The 19,724-nt window shown below is 41.6% G+C and overlaps 3 protein-coding genes and 1 long non-coding RNA gene across 6 annotated transcripts; 2 read left to right on the top strand and 2 right to left on the bottom strand.

Annotated features, from left to right (window-relative positions):
* Nucleotides 1-592: 592 nt before the first annotated feature.
* On the bottom strand, nt 593-3,589 carry LOC131131488 (uncharacterized). Its single transcript, XM_078793690.1, has 5 exons — nt 3,570-3,589; nt 2,038-2,251; nt 1,835-1,933; nt 1,160-1,227; nt 593-842 (listed from the first exon to the last, which is right to left on the bottom strand). The coding sequence occupies exons 1-5, from the start codon at nt 3,587-3,589 to the stop codon at nt 683-685; spliced, it is 561 nt and encodes a 186-aa protein (XP_078649816.1). The 3' UTR covers nt 593-682.
* A 3,279-nt stretch (nt 3,590-6,868) lies between these two features.
* Nucleotides 6,869-14,408, top strand: lyve1b (lymphatic vessel endothelial hyaluronic receptor 1b). Of its 3 annotated transcripts, XM_078790754.1 has the most exons (7): nt 6,869-6,955; nt 10,028-10,190; nt 10,258-10,397; nt 11,221-11,379; nt 11,494-11,574; nt 11,858-11,936; nt 13,886-14,408. In XM_078790754.1, the coding sequence occupies exons 1-7, from the start codon at nt 6,889-6,891 to the stop codon at nt 14,076-14,078; spliced, it is 882 nt and encodes a 293-aa protein (XP_078646880.1). In that variant the 5' UTR covers nt 6,869-6,888; the 3' UTR covers nt 14,079-14,408. The 3 variants fall into 3 exon arrangements, with proteins under 3 accessions (XP_078646880.1, XP_057930620.2, XP_057930619.2); XM_058074637.2 differs by having other exon boundaries at nt 11,221-11,574; nt 11,861-11,936; XM_058074636.2 differs by having other exon boundaries at nt 11,221-11,574.
* On the bottom strand, nt 7,562-9,271 carry LOC131105460 (uncharacterized). Its single transcript, XR_013629193.1, has 3 exons — nt 9,160-9,271; nt 8,554-8,681; nt 7,562-8,114 (listed from the first exon to the last, which is right to left on the bottom strand). It is a non-coding gene; the product is annotated as an uncharacterized LOC131105460 (long non-coding RNA).
* A 98-nt stretch (nt 14,409-14,506) lies between the features above and the next one.
* rlig1 (RNA 5'-phosphate and 3'-OH ligase 1) lies at nt 14,507-18,987 on the top strand. The gene is made up of 7 exons (XM_058074640.2): nt 14,507-14,727; nt 15,119-15,236; nt 15,320-15,415; nt 16,734-16,850; nt 17,794-17,991; nt 18,571-18,740; nt 18,808-18,987. The coding sequence occupies exons 1-7, from the start codon at nt 14,638-14,640 to the stop codon at nt 18,985-18,987; spliced, it is 969 nt and encodes a 322-aa protein (XP_057930623.2). The 5' UTR covers nt 14,507-14,637.
* The last annotated feature ends 737 nt before the right edge of the window (nt 18,988-19,724 follow it).

Genomic DNA, 19,724 nt, shown 5'->3' with positions numbered 1-19,724 from the left:
TGAATGGTCCTCTTCTTGGCTGTCCCTACGATACCCAAACAACTAACTTTGCAAAGTAAATGACCTGCAAAACCCCTACAGCTGACTACTATATGTTCATAGAATGTTCTCCAGCCTCTCTCCCTGTACTCCACCACTTCCTGGTACTTGCCACGTTTCCTCATTATCTTCCTCAATGCGATCTTTCCAGGGTACCGTAAGTTCCAAAATGACCAATTGTCTAGAAGAATGAGTATGTCTGGGCGGAGATTTGTTGTTGGAAAGTTGTTTTAGCAGGTCGACCTGCAGCTGCCAGTCAGAGGCCTTGTGCAGGCCTTAAACTTTGATAGTCTGATAAACAGACTATTCCAGTTAATACACCCTATCATGGTGGACTTGCAGCTCCATACCATACTTCATTTTGCTCCATTCATTCTTCTTTGAAAAGGGTTAGTGACGTGACAGTGGAGATCATCCATGCACATCTACTGGATGCATGATGACAGTGGAGACATGCACCAGTCCACATGATGTCCCAGTGACAGACAAGACATCGTCATTGATGGAACATACTAATTTATTTAAATAGATCTTTCATATAATAACTGTATTTTCATTCAATTTGCTCAGCCTGTTATAGGCCATAATAACACTCGGAAGTTGAATCAAAGTCACATGATGTGTCTGTCTTCCATATGTTGATTTAGTCCTGGTCTGTTGGGATCCAGAAGTAGTCCACCACCTTCCTGCCTCTTCGATAGTTGGCAGAATCTGGACGTCCTCCTTCGAAAGGGGGCAGCTCGTCAAAGTGACTCGGCCCTGAATCCCTCACAGAGAGCGGGGCGCTCACTCGGAACATCATCCTGGAAAGAAGTCATAGCAACCATCACAACATGATTGACAAAGTCGTCGTTCAGGTGAGAATTTTCTGGAATTCAAAACAACACATAAATAGTAGAAGTGGAAAACCGGAAAATGCAAAACAAAAAGTATGTCAGTACTCAAGTGCACAGTTTCACCACTAGAGGGCGGCAAATACTAATAATTCTAAATAGTGGTTTTGGTTTTTCTCATTGAGCAACAAACAAAACAGGGCCAAACTCAAGAAAACATGTTAATGTTATGATTGTTTATGATTTATTATTTATTGCTAGGAGATGTTTCTAATTGTGTTTGTTACCTAGATGAGCTCCTCTCAGATTCTTCTGAGTTGGACTCTGGTGTAGAGATGTAAACCGGGTCACCCTCCTGGATCATAAAGACATATGTGAGGGACTGAAAAATCCTGGTGTGACTATAAGGTTTTTATACTTAACGTAAAATGTACTTTTACATATATTTTATTCATTCATTTTCTGCCGCTTGTCCTCACGGGGATGCTGGAGCCAATCCCAGCTGTCTTTGGGCGAGAGGCGGGGTACACCCTGGACTGGTCGCCAGCCAATCACAGGGCACATATAGACAAACAACCATTCACACTCACATTCATACCTATGGACAATTTGGAGTCACCAATTAACCTAGCATGTTTTTTGGAATGTGGGATAAAACCCACACATGCACGGGGAGAACATGAAAACTCCACACAGAGATGGCCGAGGGTGGAACTGAACCCTGGTCTCCTAGCTGTGAGGTCTGCTCGCTAACCACCCTTCCACCGTGCCGCCCATTTTATAATATATATTGTATATGTTTTATATTTACTTTAAATGTCCTTTTTATTAAAATCAAGGTGGTTTTTCAGTACGTAAAATGATAATTAACTCTCTTTTAGTCAGTTTGCGTAATTGTGGCTTGGATTGAATCACATGGTCTTCATATTTGTTTTGTTTCTTAACACAAGTAGAAACTTTACCATAAAATTTCTGGGTGAGCCGTCTTGATTTTTGAGAATTTTCACTCGCTGGTCGCTTTCTGTCATGCAGAGAAAGTAGCTCTTGATGTTGGCTTGGCACTGCACAAACAAATAGGAGACGTAGTAGTTTTAAGTACTGTTACAATTTACTACTATACTTGTATTCCCCTGTACTGCCACTAGGGGTGTAAAGTGCTTCTCACACTTTTGTCCTGCCTCAGGTCCTTCATGTCCTCCTGGGCTCGGACCATGTGGTGCAGAACCAGATATTTCTCCTTCCAGTTGAGGCACTCGGCTGCCCGCTCCCGACGTTCCTTCTCAGCCAGACGCCACTCTCCATCGGCCTCCTGGCGGCCTCGCTCGGCCCTCTCGCTCGCCTCCTCGGAGGCAGTAGCTTTGCGCTTCCATTCCGCCTCGCTGTGAATGTGGAAATGAGACTATTTGATCAAAACTTGACAAGAACATTCCATTTCTATGCTAGCTGGTTTCCATCATCATTCCGTGACCAGTCCAGCTGAGTTCACATGAGCGGCAGACAAGAATGTGTTGTTTTAATCATGACTATTTGCTCTCTCACACGCTTCTTATCGCCCGTATTTGGCTTGAAACTGCTTCTTATCATCCACATTTGCTTTTATTGTCATTATTTGGTTTAAAAACAAACTTCTTATCATTCTTATTTGGCGTTAAACCACTTTATGGTCTATATTTGACTTTAGACCTCTTCTTGTTGTCCGTATTTGGCTCTCAACAGCTTCTTATCGTCCGTAGTCTGCTTGAAACTTACTCGTGTTGTCCCTACTTTTTTAATCATCTTTATTTGGTTCTAAAAGTGCTTGATATTTTCTTTAATCGCCTCTTATTGTCTGTATAGGGCAAGTCTCTATGTTATTTTCCATATTTGCCTTTTAACTGCATCATATCGTTTTTATTTGGCTTTGAACTGCTTCTTATCATCCATAGTTTATCCATAGTTAGGCTTTAAACAGCTTTGTATTGTCCATATGTAGGTTTAAATCACTACTTATTGTCTGTATTCGGGTTTCGCCACATCTTGTCATCTGCAAACTGTTTCTTTTTTTTTGTAACCCTGTTAAGTTGTAAACTGTTTTTTATCAATTGTATTATATTTTAAACTGCTTCTTATTGTACAGATATATAACTTTTTTTTCTATCCATTTAGCTTCTTATGATCTGTTTTTGATTTTAAATGGCTTCTTAATGTCCATATTTGAGTGCTTTTCATTGTGCTTATTTGACTTTAGACCACTCTTGATTATCCTTAGTTGGCGTCTTTGGCATGATGGTGGCGTCTTTAGGAATTGTAAACAAATGTGTATTTCCCTTTCAAGGTATTGCTAGCAAGTAAACAAGCAGTGCTTGGAGGAGGGCAGACAGTTTATATTTGTGACATCACAAAGGGGCAGTTTTACAGTTTTACCACGCCTTTTAAAACCGAGCGTTTTGGGCCATCCCAAACTTCTTTCAGGGCTCACTTTCAAATGCGCAAACGTCATTATTTTATGATATTATTATTTATTATTTTATTATTATTACGTTTGTTTCTTTCGGCTTTTTTCTGGTTACGGAGTTGCAGATCTTTTTGATCTGCAGACCTATAGGTCAGAAAAGTGGAAAAAGGATAGGTCCCCTTTAAACACGGGTAATCCTGCACAAAACATTTATGACCTCAGACCGATGTTGTCTGCACTCAATAAACACAGACCTACGTTACCACTCTTTGAGTTCATACATGGTAAGTGGCGGGTCCCCAACCAGTCGCTTTTTAGCAAACAGTAGTTCCAAACCACTTGTCCAGTAGCTCTCCAAAGGGTTTAATCATTTATTATCAATTCCTATAACCACAAAATTAGAAATTGGGGTTCGACAGTAGTCTGGAAGTCTTCAGGAGCGCCTGGGAATGTAAGCAATCACACTGGAGTGTGGGTGCCTCGAGGCGGGCCATTAGTAGAATAAATTGAAAGCTCGAATAGGTGCTGATTCTGAAAGATCTTGAAACCTTTCTGTGCGGGTTATTGTGTGTAGCTGCTCTATATGAGTCCACAACTCAATACAAAGGGTCGAAAAGAGAGCATAACAGGTCCTCTTTATGCAAAGCAAATGTAAAAATTTTACTGGCCTTTCTTTGAGTTGGATGTTCTCCTCCATGGTCTGTTTCAGTTTGTGTCGCAGGGCATCCCGATCCTCCGCAAGACCCTTGTTCTCCTGCTGAAGAGCCTGTTTCTCCCCAGACACTCTGTCGAGTTTCAGCTTGGTTTCAAAGATGTTGCTCTCCACCTGTGCCACCACCAGCTGAAGATCACAGCGCTGGAGACAGCATTCACTTTGTTGTTTCTGAGAGGAACCTCATTCATTCCGAATCTATTTCAAGAGCGTCAACGGTCATATCAGCAAACCTCCTTCTGAAGTTGCTCCACTTGTGCCATCAAGCGTTTCCTGTCATCTTGAGCCTCCTCCTTATCTTGCTGGATGGCGATGGCACGGGCCTCGGCGAGAGCCCTGCCTTTGTCGGCCTCCCCTCTGAGTGCCTCTGCTTCATCCACAGCCTGCGAGCACAACGTCGCCCTCTGCTGACTCTGGTACAGACGCTGCTTCATCTAACCGGGCGAGGAAACACAATGCTTTGATGTTGAAAACTGATGCTGGCAGCGACCTACTTTCAGGATGCAGGTCAGCCACAACATTTCGACACATCTAAGAAAGATATGTACTGTGTAGACTTTATGGAAAAGTAGTCAGGTCTGCATGTCTTGGTTTTATCTGAAAGTGTCATAACATACGTCCTTGACTTGAGTCTGCAGCTCCTGGTTGACGTTCCTCAGATTCCTCATCATCAGCTCATTCTCTGAGCGCATGGCGATCCTCTCCATGCGAATCTCATTGGACAAGAACTTGTTCTCCCTTCTCAGGTCCTCACACTCCTGGTGTGAACCACAAAGTTGTCATTTTTACATACCAGAACAGGAATTCTCTTCTAGCCTTAATCTTCCTCCTCACCTTCCTCTTTCGGACCAGTTCTCCTTGCAGGTGGTTGATCTGCAGGAAGGAACCGTTGTTGCTGACAGCACTCACTGGCCTGACCACTCTCAAGGGCCTCCGTGTAGGCCTGGACAGAACCCTGACCTCCTCAGTGGTCCCCTTCCCGAAGCTGACCCTGCTCAAGGAGAGGGACTTGCTCAGGCTGTCGTCTGAGGAGCCGGCTGAATGCAGGTCAGTGTGGGATTTGGCTCGGAGAGCCATCTCTGAGCCTTCTAGAGGAGCTTGTGTCGACACTTCACCGCACAGGCGTTCTTCTCAGTGTCACGCTGACCTGAGTTTCATCCATTATACATCAGGTAACATGAGCATGAGGACACAAAACATTCATGTTAGCTTCTCATACATCCTGTGTTTTGTCTGCAGGAGGACTCATCAAGGACATCGCAGTGAGGATCCCACGGAACCAGAAACTTCTCCGGATGTGACCTACAAGCAGCATCATGGAACAGTAACGCAAAAGTCTGATGTATGTTGTTTTTGTCACTTATGTGGTATCAAATGGCTGAGAAAGAGACGACAATATGTGCTACATTTGAAGCACAAACACTGGGTCATTATTATAATTTTAAATACATTAATCACCGTTTTCAAATTAATTAATCATGATTAATCACCATTTGCAAATATGTCTGTAATATACCCATTTTTTTCCTGTATTGAGAGTTGGTGAAGGCTGCACGGTGATCTAGTGGCGCAGGCCACACAGCTAGGACACCTGAGTTTGATTCCCGCCTCGGGCATCTCTGTGTGGAGTTTGCATGTTCTCCCCACGTGCGTGAGTTTTCTCCGGGTACTCCGGTTTCCTCCCAAACATGCTAGGTTAATTGGTGACTCCCAATTGTTCAATGTGAGTGTGAATGGTTGTTTGTCTATATGTGCCCTGCGATTGGCTGGCGACCAGTCCAGGGTGTACCCCGCCTCTCGCTCAAAGACAGCTGGGATAGGCTCCAGCACCCCCGCGACCCTTGTGAGGAAAAAGCGGTAGAAAATGAATGAATACATTAATCACCGTTTTCAAATTAATTAATCATGATTAACCACCATTTGCAAATATGTCTGTAATATACCCATTTTTTTCTGTATTGAGAGTTGGTGAAGGCTGCATGGTGATCTAGTGGTGCAGGCCACACAGCTAGGACACCTGAGTTCGATTCCCGCCTTGGGCATCTCTGTGTGGAGTTTGCATGTTCTCCCCCTGCGTGCGTGGGTTTTCTCTGGGTACTCCGGTTTCCTCCCACATTCCAAAAACATGCTAGGTTAATTGGTGACTCCAAATTGTCCATAGGTATGAATGTGAGTGTGAATGGTTGTTTGTCTATATGTGCTCTGTGATTGGCTGGCGACCAGTCCAGGGTGTACCCCGCCTCTCGCCCAAAGATAGATGGGGTAAGCGCCAGCATGCCCGCAACTTTCGTGAGGATAAGCGGTATAGAAAATGGATAGATGGATGGAGTTGGTGATACAGGAACATCACTGCTGTTGTGTTCAGGTCCGAATAAAGTTATAAAAGAGAGTCAGACTCTATGGGTATGATTCAGGGTCCTGGGAACTACAAAATCCCACACTATACACTCAAAAGAGGAAAGAGTACCATGGCAGGACCTGAGGTTCAGAGGGAGGTGAGAGAAACAACAGGAGTGCCGGAACATGGAGAAGGAAATTCCAGTCGGTCAGAGCTGAGGTACCGCTGACATGGCACAAAAACAGCAAATGTCAGGGCAGCGGTTGCTGTGCAGAGTGGATTAAAGCTCACTAGTTGTGTGGAAAGGTTCCATAAGCTTTAACCAGAGGTGGATTGGACATAAACATGGACATGGAATTAGACAATAAGAACATTGATGACAATGCTGGTCCTTGTCAGGACGTTATCTCCTAAACGGGCCATGGTGCAGATTTGACCCTCACTTCCTGTTTCCTCTCCTGTCCACTCCATCACGCTCAGGTTTGTCCAACACGTCCACTTTGTGCCAGAGCACGGCAGTAACACTTATTCCATGACTTGCTTTATACTGATCATGTTTACAGCCCTGTTGATAGTGACGGCCTCCGCTCTCCTTGAAGGTATGCACCTGAGATACACTGGTTAGTTACACTTTCACCTTTGCAATGCTTTTAATTGGTGTAGGCTTATTTGCTTGTGATGATAAAAGCCATGAGATATAATACAGAAATTGTGCCTTTACGGATAATAATGTTCTCTTTTGATTGACATTGACACAACTCAAGAGAGGCATTTCATTGGTATTGTGCTGGTAATTTTCATTACTGCATCAGAGAGCTGTGTTAACTACATTTAACTAATTACCACCATAATGAATGTATTAATCTTATTAGTATTATTAGTAGTAGTAATACTACTGCTATTTATTTTATTATTTTGTTGTTTTTTTATTGATGTATGCAGCGTTTGTGTTGGTTCTCATAATGTGAAATGAGAGTGCATCAGGCAAGTCTATTAGATTTGGACATACATACAGTATTATGACCAGGGTTCAATTCCACCCTCGGCCATCTCTGTGTGGAGTTTGCATGTTCTCCTCGTGCATGTGTGGGTTTTCTTCGGGTACTCCAGTTTCCTCCCACATTCCAAAAACATGCTAGGTTAATTCGTGACTCCAAATTGTCCATAGGTATGAATGTGAGTGTGAATGGTTGTTTGTCTATACACTCTTAAAAATGCTGGGTTAAAAACAACCCAATCTGGGTTGTTTCCCAACCCAACGCTGGTTAAATATAGGACCAACCTCGCGTTGGGTTATTTTAACCCAACAAGTTGGGTTGGTTCTCTTAACCCAACAATTGGGTTGTACATTGGGTTGTTCATATGACCCAACGCTGGGTTCATATTTACTACACGGCTGGGTTATTTCAACCCAACAAGTTGGGTTGCCAATATACCATATATATATATATATATATATATATAATTTATTTATTTTTATTGTATGCTAATATTATTAATAATATATTACAATGACACCAATGTAACAATAAAATATTTATTAAAATTCAACATTTCCAGAACATACAAATATAACAACTCACAACATTTCCTTCACATATGAACAAATTATGTCCAAAAAAATTACATTTTAAGAACGGGTGAGGGGGACAGCTATGAGAGAGTGATATATACATAGAACAAGAGGCTCTGTGAGCAGCAGCACAAATGGGTAGGCGATTGTGCCTGCTGCAAGTATTCCACCATGTTAGCTCCGACCTATGATGAGAAAAGAAAAAAAGGTAAGTATTTTGTAAGTATTTCTAGCAGTGCAGAGCAATTGTCATCAGCTCTCTACTGAAGCTATTTCAATATAAAATCTACGGGGAGAAGTGTGACACCTGTAAAGTCAATGGCGTGTTCAACAATTTATTCAGGGGGTTTGGCCAGTCTTATGTTTGGTCTGTGGTTTGTGTGATATGTTTGGTCACACATCACTATGGAGTAACAACTTACACCAAGTTACAACTTGTAAGAATAGTGCTTCATGAAATGAGAAACAGCCAAATGTTACGCTGTCACACAGTCCACGAAATACAATCTTTTCAAGTCGCTCCTCATCAAAAGAGTCCTGCTTTAAAACTGTGTAAAAGAACAACTGGAGTCATTTCACAATTCAATTACATTTTAATTTTCTGTTGAAAGGTAAATTACTTACCAGCTTAACATCGATGAAGGCTCTCTTCACCTCCTGAATACTCGCCCGGGCCAATTTCCTGCCCTTTTTAAACACAGGCGGAGGGAGCAGGATGGGCAGCAGCGTCAGGGCAACTTCTCCCCTGGCATCTGTAGGACAATTATGGGTGTCATTACCAGATTGTTGAGAACATGAGTTTTAAATATTATAATATATTACAATTTTAGATAAAACTGTTTTCAATATGTTCCACTAGTGTTCAGTGTTGTCGTATTGCAATCAACCCTAAAATAATATTGAGAAAATGTCTCGATTATGTTTACTTGGTCTATATTAAAACACAAAAACACACCCCAAACATTTTTTTTTACCAATTGGGATCATAATGTGTACCATAGAGGGTTTGTCATCATTGTCTCGAGCAGTGGTGAGCAAACTTTGACTCGCAGGCTGATATAAAAGCAATATATATTGGAATCACAAGATGGCTCACCCTGTTAAAAATTTGGGTATTGGTACAAGCAACAGTGACTGACCCACCGCCATTTCTTATGTGTAGAACATATAGTAGGCACAGTAGCTACTGTAAAACAATACCCATAAAATGAAGGCATGAAGATGACTTACCTTTCAATCAGCCCCGGTAGCTGCCACTCAGTCAATTTGGAACTGACAAACTCATCCATAGATACTTTTCAGCGAACTGAAACATCACAAAAAGGGTGCATAAGAACAAACATACCATGAAATGAAATAAGATTCAGTAGTCCAAAAGTATTTTCGACATGTATATGCGACTTACAAAACTGTCGTCGAATTCGCGCCCAAACTAGTTCAAACTGATTAGTATACAGTGGACTATCGGTGGCTAACGGAAGCCCGCTAGCATGCAGCAGTCTAGCTTAAAAAAACACCGGTTCATCAGCACGCTCGTATTAATTCACGAGATTCTTTAACTTGATATCACATAAAATGGCAAATTGACGAGATAACTGACGTTGTCCTCATAACTATCACACATGTCTCTTGTAATTTCAACAACATAGTTTGGTTCCTACATAGCTCGCCAGCGAATGTGTGTGAAAGAGTGTGCCCTGTGATTGGCTGGCGACTAGTCCAGGGTGTACCCCGCCTCTTGCCCGAAGACAGCTGGGATAGGCTCCAGCACCCCCGCGACCCTCGTGAGGAAAAAGCAGTAGAAAATGAATGAATATACAGTATTATTAACTACAGTAGGATGCCCAGTGGTATACCCAGTAGTTGTCATTTTCTGCTTATTTGGGAGCTTACCTTATGAAGTACAAATGCAGTGGAAAGGGATCCAATATGAAAGCAAATAGACTGGCACTCGATCAATCTGCATTACCACTAGAATCCAGATAATTGTAGGTCATTCATATAAGAACAAAGGTATTGTTGTCTTTAATTGGTACAAAACAAGTGGAACCAGATTCGCACCAATATAGTATCTAATGTGTACACGTTCTGTCTGCAGTCCTTGAGAGTCAAAGATCAGCTGGAGTCTTTCTGCTCATTGAAGGAGAAAAGTACACTTTCAACTTTACTGACGCCCGCACAGCTTGCCAGTCTCTTAATGCTACCATGGCAACCGCTGCCAACATGGAGGAGGCCCTGCAGCACAGCCTGGAGACCTGCAAGTATGGTGTGATGGCGCCTCTGAAGCTGGAAATTTGTTTTGTCCAACCGGTGTGTCCGTCTTCCCAGATTTGGATGGATAGCTGAACAGGTGGCAGTCGTCCCTCGGCTGACGGCAAGCAGCAAATGTGGGAATGGGAAAACTGGACTGGTCAAGTGGTACGCGAGGGAGAACCAAAAATTTGGTGTCTTCTGCTTTTCTGCAGCAGGTACTGTGTTTGCAATAGAGAGATATTAGACGCACAAATAATGTGTACATTGTCATTAAAATCAACGCACACTTACAGTGAACACAAGAAACATTGAATGTTTTTTAAATTGCTCATGATTGTTATAAGGCACACTCACCAACCAATGAAGTCAATTACGTTATGTTCTGTTGTTAAATAAGGTTTAATAACATGAAATAATGTTGCACATTTCTTTCCTCTAATGTACTCGTTCCTGATCCTATCCATCCTGGTCACTCTCAATGAGAACCTCAGCATCCTCATCTGCTTCCTGTCCCTAGACCAAACAACATGGCTGGTCTCACCACAGTTTTGTATACCTTTCCTTTCATTTTAGCTGAAACTCTTCTACCACACATCACGCCTGACACTTATCGCCACCCGTTCCATCCTGCCTGCACATGCTTCTTCACTTCTTTTTCACAATCTCCGTTGTTCTGAACCGTTGACCCCAAGTACTTAAAATTCTCCACCTTATGTATCTGTTCTCCCTGTAACCTCACTCTTCCACTTGGGTCCCTATCATTCACACACATACTCCGTCTGGCTAAGGCTAATCTTCATTCCTCTCCTTTCCAGGGCAAACCTCCACTTTTACCCGTCCACACACAAACACCAAATGTTGCCTTATGGTCAGTTATGGAAATTTCGATGATTGTGGTATTTCAGCCAAGTATGTCTCATTTTTATAAATACACAATCCAGCAGTAAGACACATACCAGGCACGCTGTACGAGGAATCCGTCACTTTGAGGTTATAACCTTGTCTGAATTTGTTTGATTTGTTCTCATCACTTTTCAGATTCAGCGGATTCATCATCAACTGTTATCCCGCAAACGTCAACATCGTTCATCACATCAACACCTCAAACACATCCGCTCATGTCCTCAGCAGCTTTGCAATCACCACCTCCAAAAACCACAGAAACCCCTGAGCGTGCAGTGGCTCCCACGTCAGAAGGTCACCCCCAAGTTCAGACACTTCCGTGGCCCATACTCGTCACCACTTCCCCGCCTGGTCTTTACTTCTCAATCAGAACTACTTTTTCTTCTCATGTCATCACTTCATCACCAGCTGTCAGCAGGTCAGCGCATCATACTTCCAGTCACTCTGTGCTGCAGCAGTCTGAGATGCCTGCCAAGTCCTCCTCGAGAGGTATGTGCTTGTCCTGATTTGGACTTACTGAACTAAACATGTATGTTCATAATTTAGGATTATATAGGGGTCATTTCAATTTCAAACACTTTATTTATACCTGATGGGCAATTTAAAAGACGCAAAGAGCAGCATATGAAACACATTTGAAACAATGAGGCGCAGTAGTCGTCAAAGTTGTTCCAGCAGTACCACACTTTTAAATGGACAAACTGCATTTGAATTAGTATGTGCATCAGTACAAATGTGTAGTAAATACTGTGTGTCTGCATGTTTCTCTCAGCAGTTTCAACAGTCCTCATTGTCCTCAGCGTCGTCTTCCTGATTGTGACTGCAGCAGGAGGACTATGCTACTACAAACAGTAAGTATATATACACTCATTCATTCATTTTCTACCGCTTATCCTCACGAGGGTCGCGGGGGGTGCTGGAGCCTATCCCAGCTGTCTTCGGGCGAGAGGCGGGGTACACCCTGGACTGGTCGCCAGCCAATCACAGGGCACATACAGTGAAGAAAATAAGTATTTGAACACCCTGCTATTTTGCTATTTCTCCCACTTAGAAATCATGGAGGGGTCTGAAATTTTCATCGTAGGTGCATGTCCACTGTGAGAGAGATAAACTAAAAAGAAAAATCCAGAAATCACAATGCATGATTTTTTAACAATTTATTTGTGTGATACAGCTGCTAATAAGTATTTGAACACCTGAGAAAATGAATGTTAATATTTGGTACAGTAGCCTTTGTTTGCTATTACAGAGGTCAAACGTTTCCTGTAGTTTTTCACCAGGTTTGCACACACTGCAGGAGGGATCTTGGCCCACTCCTCCACACAGATCTTCTCTAGATCAGTCAGGTTTCTGGGCTGTCGCTGAGAAACACGGAGTTTGAGCTCCCTCCAAAGATTTTCGATTGGGTTCAGGTCTGGAGACTGGCTGGGCCATGCTAGAACCTTGATATGCTTCTTACGGAGCCACTCCTTGGTTTTCCTGGCTGTGTGCTTCGGGTCGTTGTCGTGTTGGAAGACCCAGCCACGACCCATCTTCAATGCTCTGACAGAGGGAAGGAGGTTGTTCCCCAAAATCTCACAATACACGGCCCCAGTCATCCTCTCTTTAATGCAGTGCACTCGTCCTGTCCCATGTGCAGAAAAACACCCCCAAAGCATGATGCTACCACCCCCATGCTTCACAGTAGGGATGGTGTTCTTCGGATTGTACTCTTCATTCTTCTTCCTCCAAACACGCTTATTGGAATTATGACCAAAAAGTTCTATTTTGGTCTCATCTGACCATAAAACTTTCTCCCATGACTCCTCTGTATCATCCAAATGGTCATATGCAAACTTAAGACGGGCCTTGACATGTGCTGGTTTAAGCAGGGGAACCTTTCGTGCCATGCATGATTTCACATCATGACGTCTTAGTGTATTACCTACAGTAACCTTGGAAACGGTGGTCCCAGCTCTTTTCAGGTCATTGACCAAGTCCTGTCGTGTAGTTCTGGGCTGATTCCTCACCTTTCTTAGAATCATTGAGACCCCACGAGGTGATATCTTGCATGGGGCTCCACTCCGATTGAGATTGACCGTCATGTTTAGCTTCTTCCATTTTCTAATGATAGCTCCAACAGTGGACCTTTTTTCACCAAGCTGCTTGGTAATTGCTCCGTAGCCCTTTCCAGCCTTGTGGAGGTGTACAATTTTGTCTCTGGTGTCTTTGGACAGCTCTTTGGTCTTCGCCATGTTACAAGTTAAAGTCTTACTGATTGTATGGGGTGGACAGGTGTCTTTATGCAGCTAACGACCTCAAACAGGTGCATCTGATTCAGGATGATACATGGAGTGCAGGTGGACTTCTAATGGGCAGACTAACAGGTCTTTCAGGGTCAGAATTCTAGATGATACACAGGTGTTCAAATACTTATTTGCAGCTGTATCACACAAATAAATTGTTAAAAAATCATGCATTGTGATTTCTGGATTTTTCTTTTTAGTTTATCTCTCTCACAGTGGACATGCACCTACGATGAAAATTTCAGACCCCTCCATGATTTCTAAGTGGGAGAAATAGCAAAATAGCAGGGTGTTCAAATACTTATTTTCTTCACTGTATATGCTGCAGTACGGGAACAAAGACAAAATAAAATTGAATTCCCATTTCATAACCAATCTTGTGCAAATAGATCTAACTTAGACTGTATGTTAACACAAGAATAAACTGTTGAATTCTCCTTGACAAGGACATCATAAATATGCTACAGGACTTTGTGGGACAACTTTGTTTAATTCATAATGCTCTTCTGTCAAAGAAAATATCAAACCTTTAGGTCCCGGGGGCCGCAGGGGGATGACATGGAAGCCAAGATGTGGAAGCACATTGACCTGAACCAGCATCATCTTGAAGACAACGAGGAGGAGGAGGAGGAGACTGAAGACAGGAAGTACTCCAGTGACATCATGCTGTGTGTGAACCCACAAATGAGGAGTAGCGACGCAACATAGTTTGTCTTGGCAGCACAATAATAAAGCTCAGTTTTTCCTGACAACGTCAGTGATTTAATATGATATAAATATTTTCATTATTGTTGCTGGTAGTGCTGGAATACATACTTTTCTAATGTAGCTGAATAGAGAAATAGAGACAGTATGATACAGAACAGTTGTTCCAATACAATTATTTGCATGAATACTTTAACAATGTCAATCAAAACTGAACATTATGATCACCATATTTGCACTTGATCACATTAGATTATGTACCTAATGTTGTGGCCAGTGAATGAAACCGATTATTTGGTTGTCCCAGAAATGTTTTATGTTACGTAAATTCAATAAACTTTCGATAAAAGTGTGTTAATACGTTTTGTTGTAATATCCCCAGCGGCCAGTAGTCGGCGAAGAAGAAGCAGCTCACTTGGAACCGTAGTAGAAGAAAAAGCGAGTCACGTGTCCGGAAATGAACATCACAGTCTCCACTGGACACACGACAAGCATTCAATTTTCATTTATGGTCGACGCTAATATTCTTGGTCTCATTGTGAATATTTAAAACGTAGTAAAAATGCGACGTCTATGCTCGGTCCAGCAGAAAGTGTCGTGTGTTTTTATGACTGAAGTGAAGGAAGAACCGTCTCGAAAACGTGACTGTCAAGTGAGTGTTTTCAACGTGACGGGCAGATGAGGGGTTTCATTACTTGGCATATAAACTCAGCATTTCTACTATTTACAAATATTCAATGCATACTCGTTTTAATTATCTTTATGAATTGCATTAAAACGTTTGCCCTCAAATCAGAGCTATCGTGATATTGTGTTATGTATGTGTATATATGTATGTATGCTTTAGATACTGATTGTATCAAAGGAGTCCACCTTGTTTGACAAGTCAGAAACCTGTATTGTAGTCTATGTCTGTTTCCTTTGAAAAATGCCCCTTAATCACGGTCGTGTAATAGCAGCCAGTGATCATCGTCAATAATGCTTGTTTTATGACTCATTCGAGTCACTATTTCATCATTGTGTCTGCATCTGTTGTTTTTCAGCCATTTCATGTTGTCGCCACTGCAATTGTCAACCCTGCAGTGTTGGAAGCTGACATCAACTGTGCTCTCGCCACCGAGAAACTGGATGGCACTTGCTGTTATGTTACACTCTACAAAGGTGAGAAGGCCACCATGAGAAATCAAAATCTTGTTAAAAGTCTTGTGGTGGAAGTGAAAGGTTTTTTTTTCTAATCCTTAAAGGGAAACCTCAATTGTGGGCTCGACTGGACCGGAAACCCAACAAACAGGCTGAGAAGAGGTTCAAGAAATATCAGTATTCTCTCAGGAGCTCTAAAGGTAATATAATAACATTATATTACAATATAATAACATTGTATTACAGGTGGTCTTTGTTTTATGTTGTTCCGTGTTACCACATTTCATGGTTACAACATACAGAGTGAACTTGAAAGCCCATACATTTATTCTTTTTAGGTTTTTCCCCTTCATTGTCTCCCAAGTGTGAGGCAGACTCTTTTGATGGGGTGCGTTAAATAAAAGGAAGGTGAAAAGTATGGCTGCAGCTATCAAATATTTTAGTAATCGAGTATTCAACTGAAATTTATTTTTGATTTATCGAGTACTTATAAATAGGATTCTGATTCATTTAGTTTGCTGTTAAATACGGAATACGGAAATTGACATAATGTGAGTGAAATGCTGTCGAGCTCATCTACTCTTTCCCATCTCTCACACCAACACAGCCGTCATCATGATCGTTTACAGTGGGTCTTGAACACCACTTCGCCTTCACCTTCATGAGAAGTGTATTTTCCATTTTCACGTTTTTGTTTGTACATCCCTGCTATGCCCCCGCACCACCTCCACCACCATAGCGGTATTTTGAACACTTGTGCTACAAGCACCGTATGTTGTCTTTTAGGAAAAACATATGAATCCTATAGTATGTCACCTCCTGCGATCCAGAGCATGGTGAAGTTTTGTGGACTTTGTGGTCATTGCGGGCAGCCATGCTGCCGCTAGAAAGCCGTGCCCATACGTGTAGTGGCACTTGAATCTCATTAAACTGCTTCAGAGTTAGGAAGTGAGTGATAATAATATCCAATGCATGTTTTTCTTTATATTCCTGTTTATTTACACACACACACACACATTATTAAGTCTTTTTTGTGATGTTCAAAAAGGAAGAAGGAACTAGAGATGTGTGGGACGGCGATACACACAGTATTTAGTGTTGGAATTGTGCTACAGTGTGTGTTCAGGTCAGAATGAAGTTCTAAAGGTCTGTCTGACCTGAGGCGTGCATGGTGTGGATGCGTTAATTACTGTAAAAGATTCAACATAATTAAATAAATTCATTACCACCGTTTTGACAGCCCTAATATATATATATATATATATATATATATATATATATATATATATATATATATATATATATATATATATATATATATATATATATATATATATATATATATATATATATATATATATATATATATATATATCATAGCTATGTATATTTGTTTAGAATATACCTCAGCCTTAAGTTGGACTTTGATTTCTGCTGCTTTTGTGCAATAGCCCAACTGCTTTGCTTTGATTTGGCTTGCATATGTCATGAATGGATGACAACTGTATTCATTTTCAGGTTTCATATGGAACATAAAGGAAGACTTTAAGACGGTCCCAGACACATGGATCCCGGCTCACAGAGTGAAACATCACAATGGACATCCCATTCCTGATGAATACGGTCACATTCCAGGTCTGTTGACATGGCAGTGTCCTTAATTGCTAATAGTAACTCAATTCGTCATCATCAGGTATGTAATACATGTACAGTGGGGTGAAAAAGGGTTTGCCTCAGATCATCAAATTTAAGTATTAGTCAATGACAACACAACTAAAAACAAAATGCAGTTTTTAAATGAAACTTTTCATGATTAAGGGAGAAAAGAATCCAAACTTACATGGCCCTGTGTGAAAACGGGACTGCGCCCCTTATTGGAAAAGGTTTGAAAGCCATTTCTAAAACTTTGGCATGACCTTAAGAAGGTGCTTCTTACTGGAAAAACCTAAATTGTGGCTGAATTACAACAGGGCAATAATGTTTCTGTCACTAGTGAAAGCACATTCATTGCGTGGCATTGTCCAGCTGCCTAATGACACGTGCTAGCTTGTGAACGATGAGCGCAGCATATGGTTTAGCATTTGTAAGGAGGCCGTGATGATGATCTGCCCCCGTGACGTTGCTTGTTACATTTCCTAACGACCGAGCTGCTTGTTTGTCAGCAGTGCGTTGAAGAGCAAGTGATGTAAACACATCACGCCATCAACGTGATGATGAATTGATTGCCAGCACTGAATGACAACATGAATGAGTCAGGCATCTCATGCTTATTAGCACTCATTAAATGTCCATTTTAGAGACAGTGGAAAGTGTTGTACAGCTATTATACACTGCCAGTCAAGTTTGGACAAACTTTCTCATTAAATAGCATGAGGAAGTGTGTTCGAACATTTGACTGGCAATATTATCTGCATTCACATTGCAGTTTTTTTGATTGCAGGTAGTATTTTGTTAGTTTTGCATTTTGTTCTTTTACTGTAACCAAAATTAGGTAAGTATGTGCTGAACTTTGTCGTTGGTGAACCGTCACACCTCTAGCATCATAGTTCTGCATTGATGAGAGATTTGGTATGTCCAGGCTGGGTTCCGGTGGAGGACGACAACAAGCAGTACTGCTGGCACTCCTCTGTGGTGGACAACAGCGTGGGGTCTGCTTTGGTCCTCAGACCTGTCCTCAACAATGAAGACACATTAGAAATCGCTGCAGTCCCGCTAGCCGACTTACTGGAACAAACTCTAGAGCTGATTGGAACCAACGTCAATGGAAACCCTTATGGTAATATCATCCAACATTGCTTGATTGACAGCAGTAGGGCTGTTCAACATTACAGATTTTTCTTTACAGATTTAGTTCACTTTTTTCCCAAGCGTGAGGAAGTGAAATTGGACATTATAAAATGTTCCAATCTAAACTGCCTGCCTGGTCCAAACTGCTCAAATGCAGTGACCATCACCAAAGATGAAGATGGTTTTTAGGATCTGCTCCTATGAAATGAACAGTGATAACAAAGCAGTGTTTTTTTTTTTTTTTTTTTTTTAATAAGCCTGTCTCTCCCTCCCTTGTACGTCACTTCCTGTGTGCAAGACAACCACGGGGGTAAAAGTAGTTGTTCTATTTTTATTAGTTTAATTATTTTATTTAATCTTTATCTTTTATGAGTTCTGTCTACACTGTGAGTGACGTAGGTATTTAAAGTTCCCACTAACACTAAACTTCCATCGTAGGAATGGACCTATTTTCTTGGCCTTATCTCGTTCCATATTAGGGTCGGTTGAGTAAATATTCAACTGTTTTCTTTGGTTTCTTTGACGTTTTTCCCCACTCTGTCAAACAGTTTTTCCATGCTAACAACAGGGTTGGGGTCTAAGAAGCAGCCCATCCACTTCCTGGTGTCCCATGGGAGCCTCTGTATCAGAAATCCTCCTCCAGTGGACTTCCAGCAGCTTTACTCATGGTTTCGTGGGGGCTCCGAGGGCCTGATTGAGGGCATCGTGTGGCACTGTGCTGATGGCTCACTCTTCAAGGTAAGATGTTTATGGAGTAGTTAATATGCACCTGCATGTTATTTAGAAGATGTCCACGTGTTGGCAGGTTCACCGCCATCACATGGGACTGGAGTGGCCAGCAGAGGGCACTCACCTTGGTGACAAGTCAGTGGTGGTTCGCATTGACGGCGCAACGGTGGATGACAGCAAGAGTCTGTTTGCGTCATTGTCACGCCTGAATGGACGTTGTTTCAGCCGCTTGCAGGACGTCCATTTTGACCTGTGAATCCAATCCACTAGTCCAAAATATTTGCAGGCAGGCAAGCAAGCACGTACATCCTCAGCCAAGTTCACGTTAGCCTCGTGTTAACCCTGCTTGCATGTTTTTGGTCATGGAAGGATGCTTGCCTGAAAAATATAAGCAGCATAAGTAACAAAAATCAAACATAGCTTGTAAACAAGCTTTCATTTTAACACTAACTAGAAAACATGGCTCATTTTCTTTTCTTTTGTACAGTCTTACACTGACTGACAGGGGCAAAGTACTGCAAATTGAAAATGCTGCAATCACAAAAACACTGCAAGATCAAAAACTGCTGTGTTTTTGCCCTTTTGTTTATTTTTCATACTTAATTTAACTTTGAGTTGTAAGTTAAAAATACACTTAGAAATTCCATCAAGGCCAAACTGTTTACAAAAGGGGGAAAAATGCACCTTTTATTTCAAGTCTAGACCAAATTTAAGGTTAAAATCTCCATAGTGGAGGTAATACTTGGGGATTACAATTTGAGTCTTAAAACTGCATAACCTTGATTTGTGTTTGCAGTAAAGCGATCGGTTTACACTTCAGATTGTTCCACTTTATGGATGATGGTTACTATGATAAGCTGTAAAATAAACTGTTTTTTCAGGGTTCCTACGCAAGAATGGAAAAGTATGGATTTTGATTTCATAAGTTTGCAGGTCTGCAAATGGCTGAAAAATGGAAACTACAGTAAGGCAAAATATTCATTTTTCCAAGGC

Source organism: Doryrhamphus excisus, linkage group LG1 (assembly GCF_037039965.1).
Source record: "Doryrhamphus excisus strain RoL-2023G ecotype Guam linkage group LG1, RoL_Dexc_Guam_v1.1, whole genome shotgun sequence".
Taxonomy (NCBI): Eukaryota; Metazoa; Chordata; class Actinopteri; order Syngnathiformes; family Syngnathidae; genus Doryrhamphus; species Doryrhamphus excisus.
This window is presented reverse-complemented; position numbering and strand designations above follow the sequence as displayed.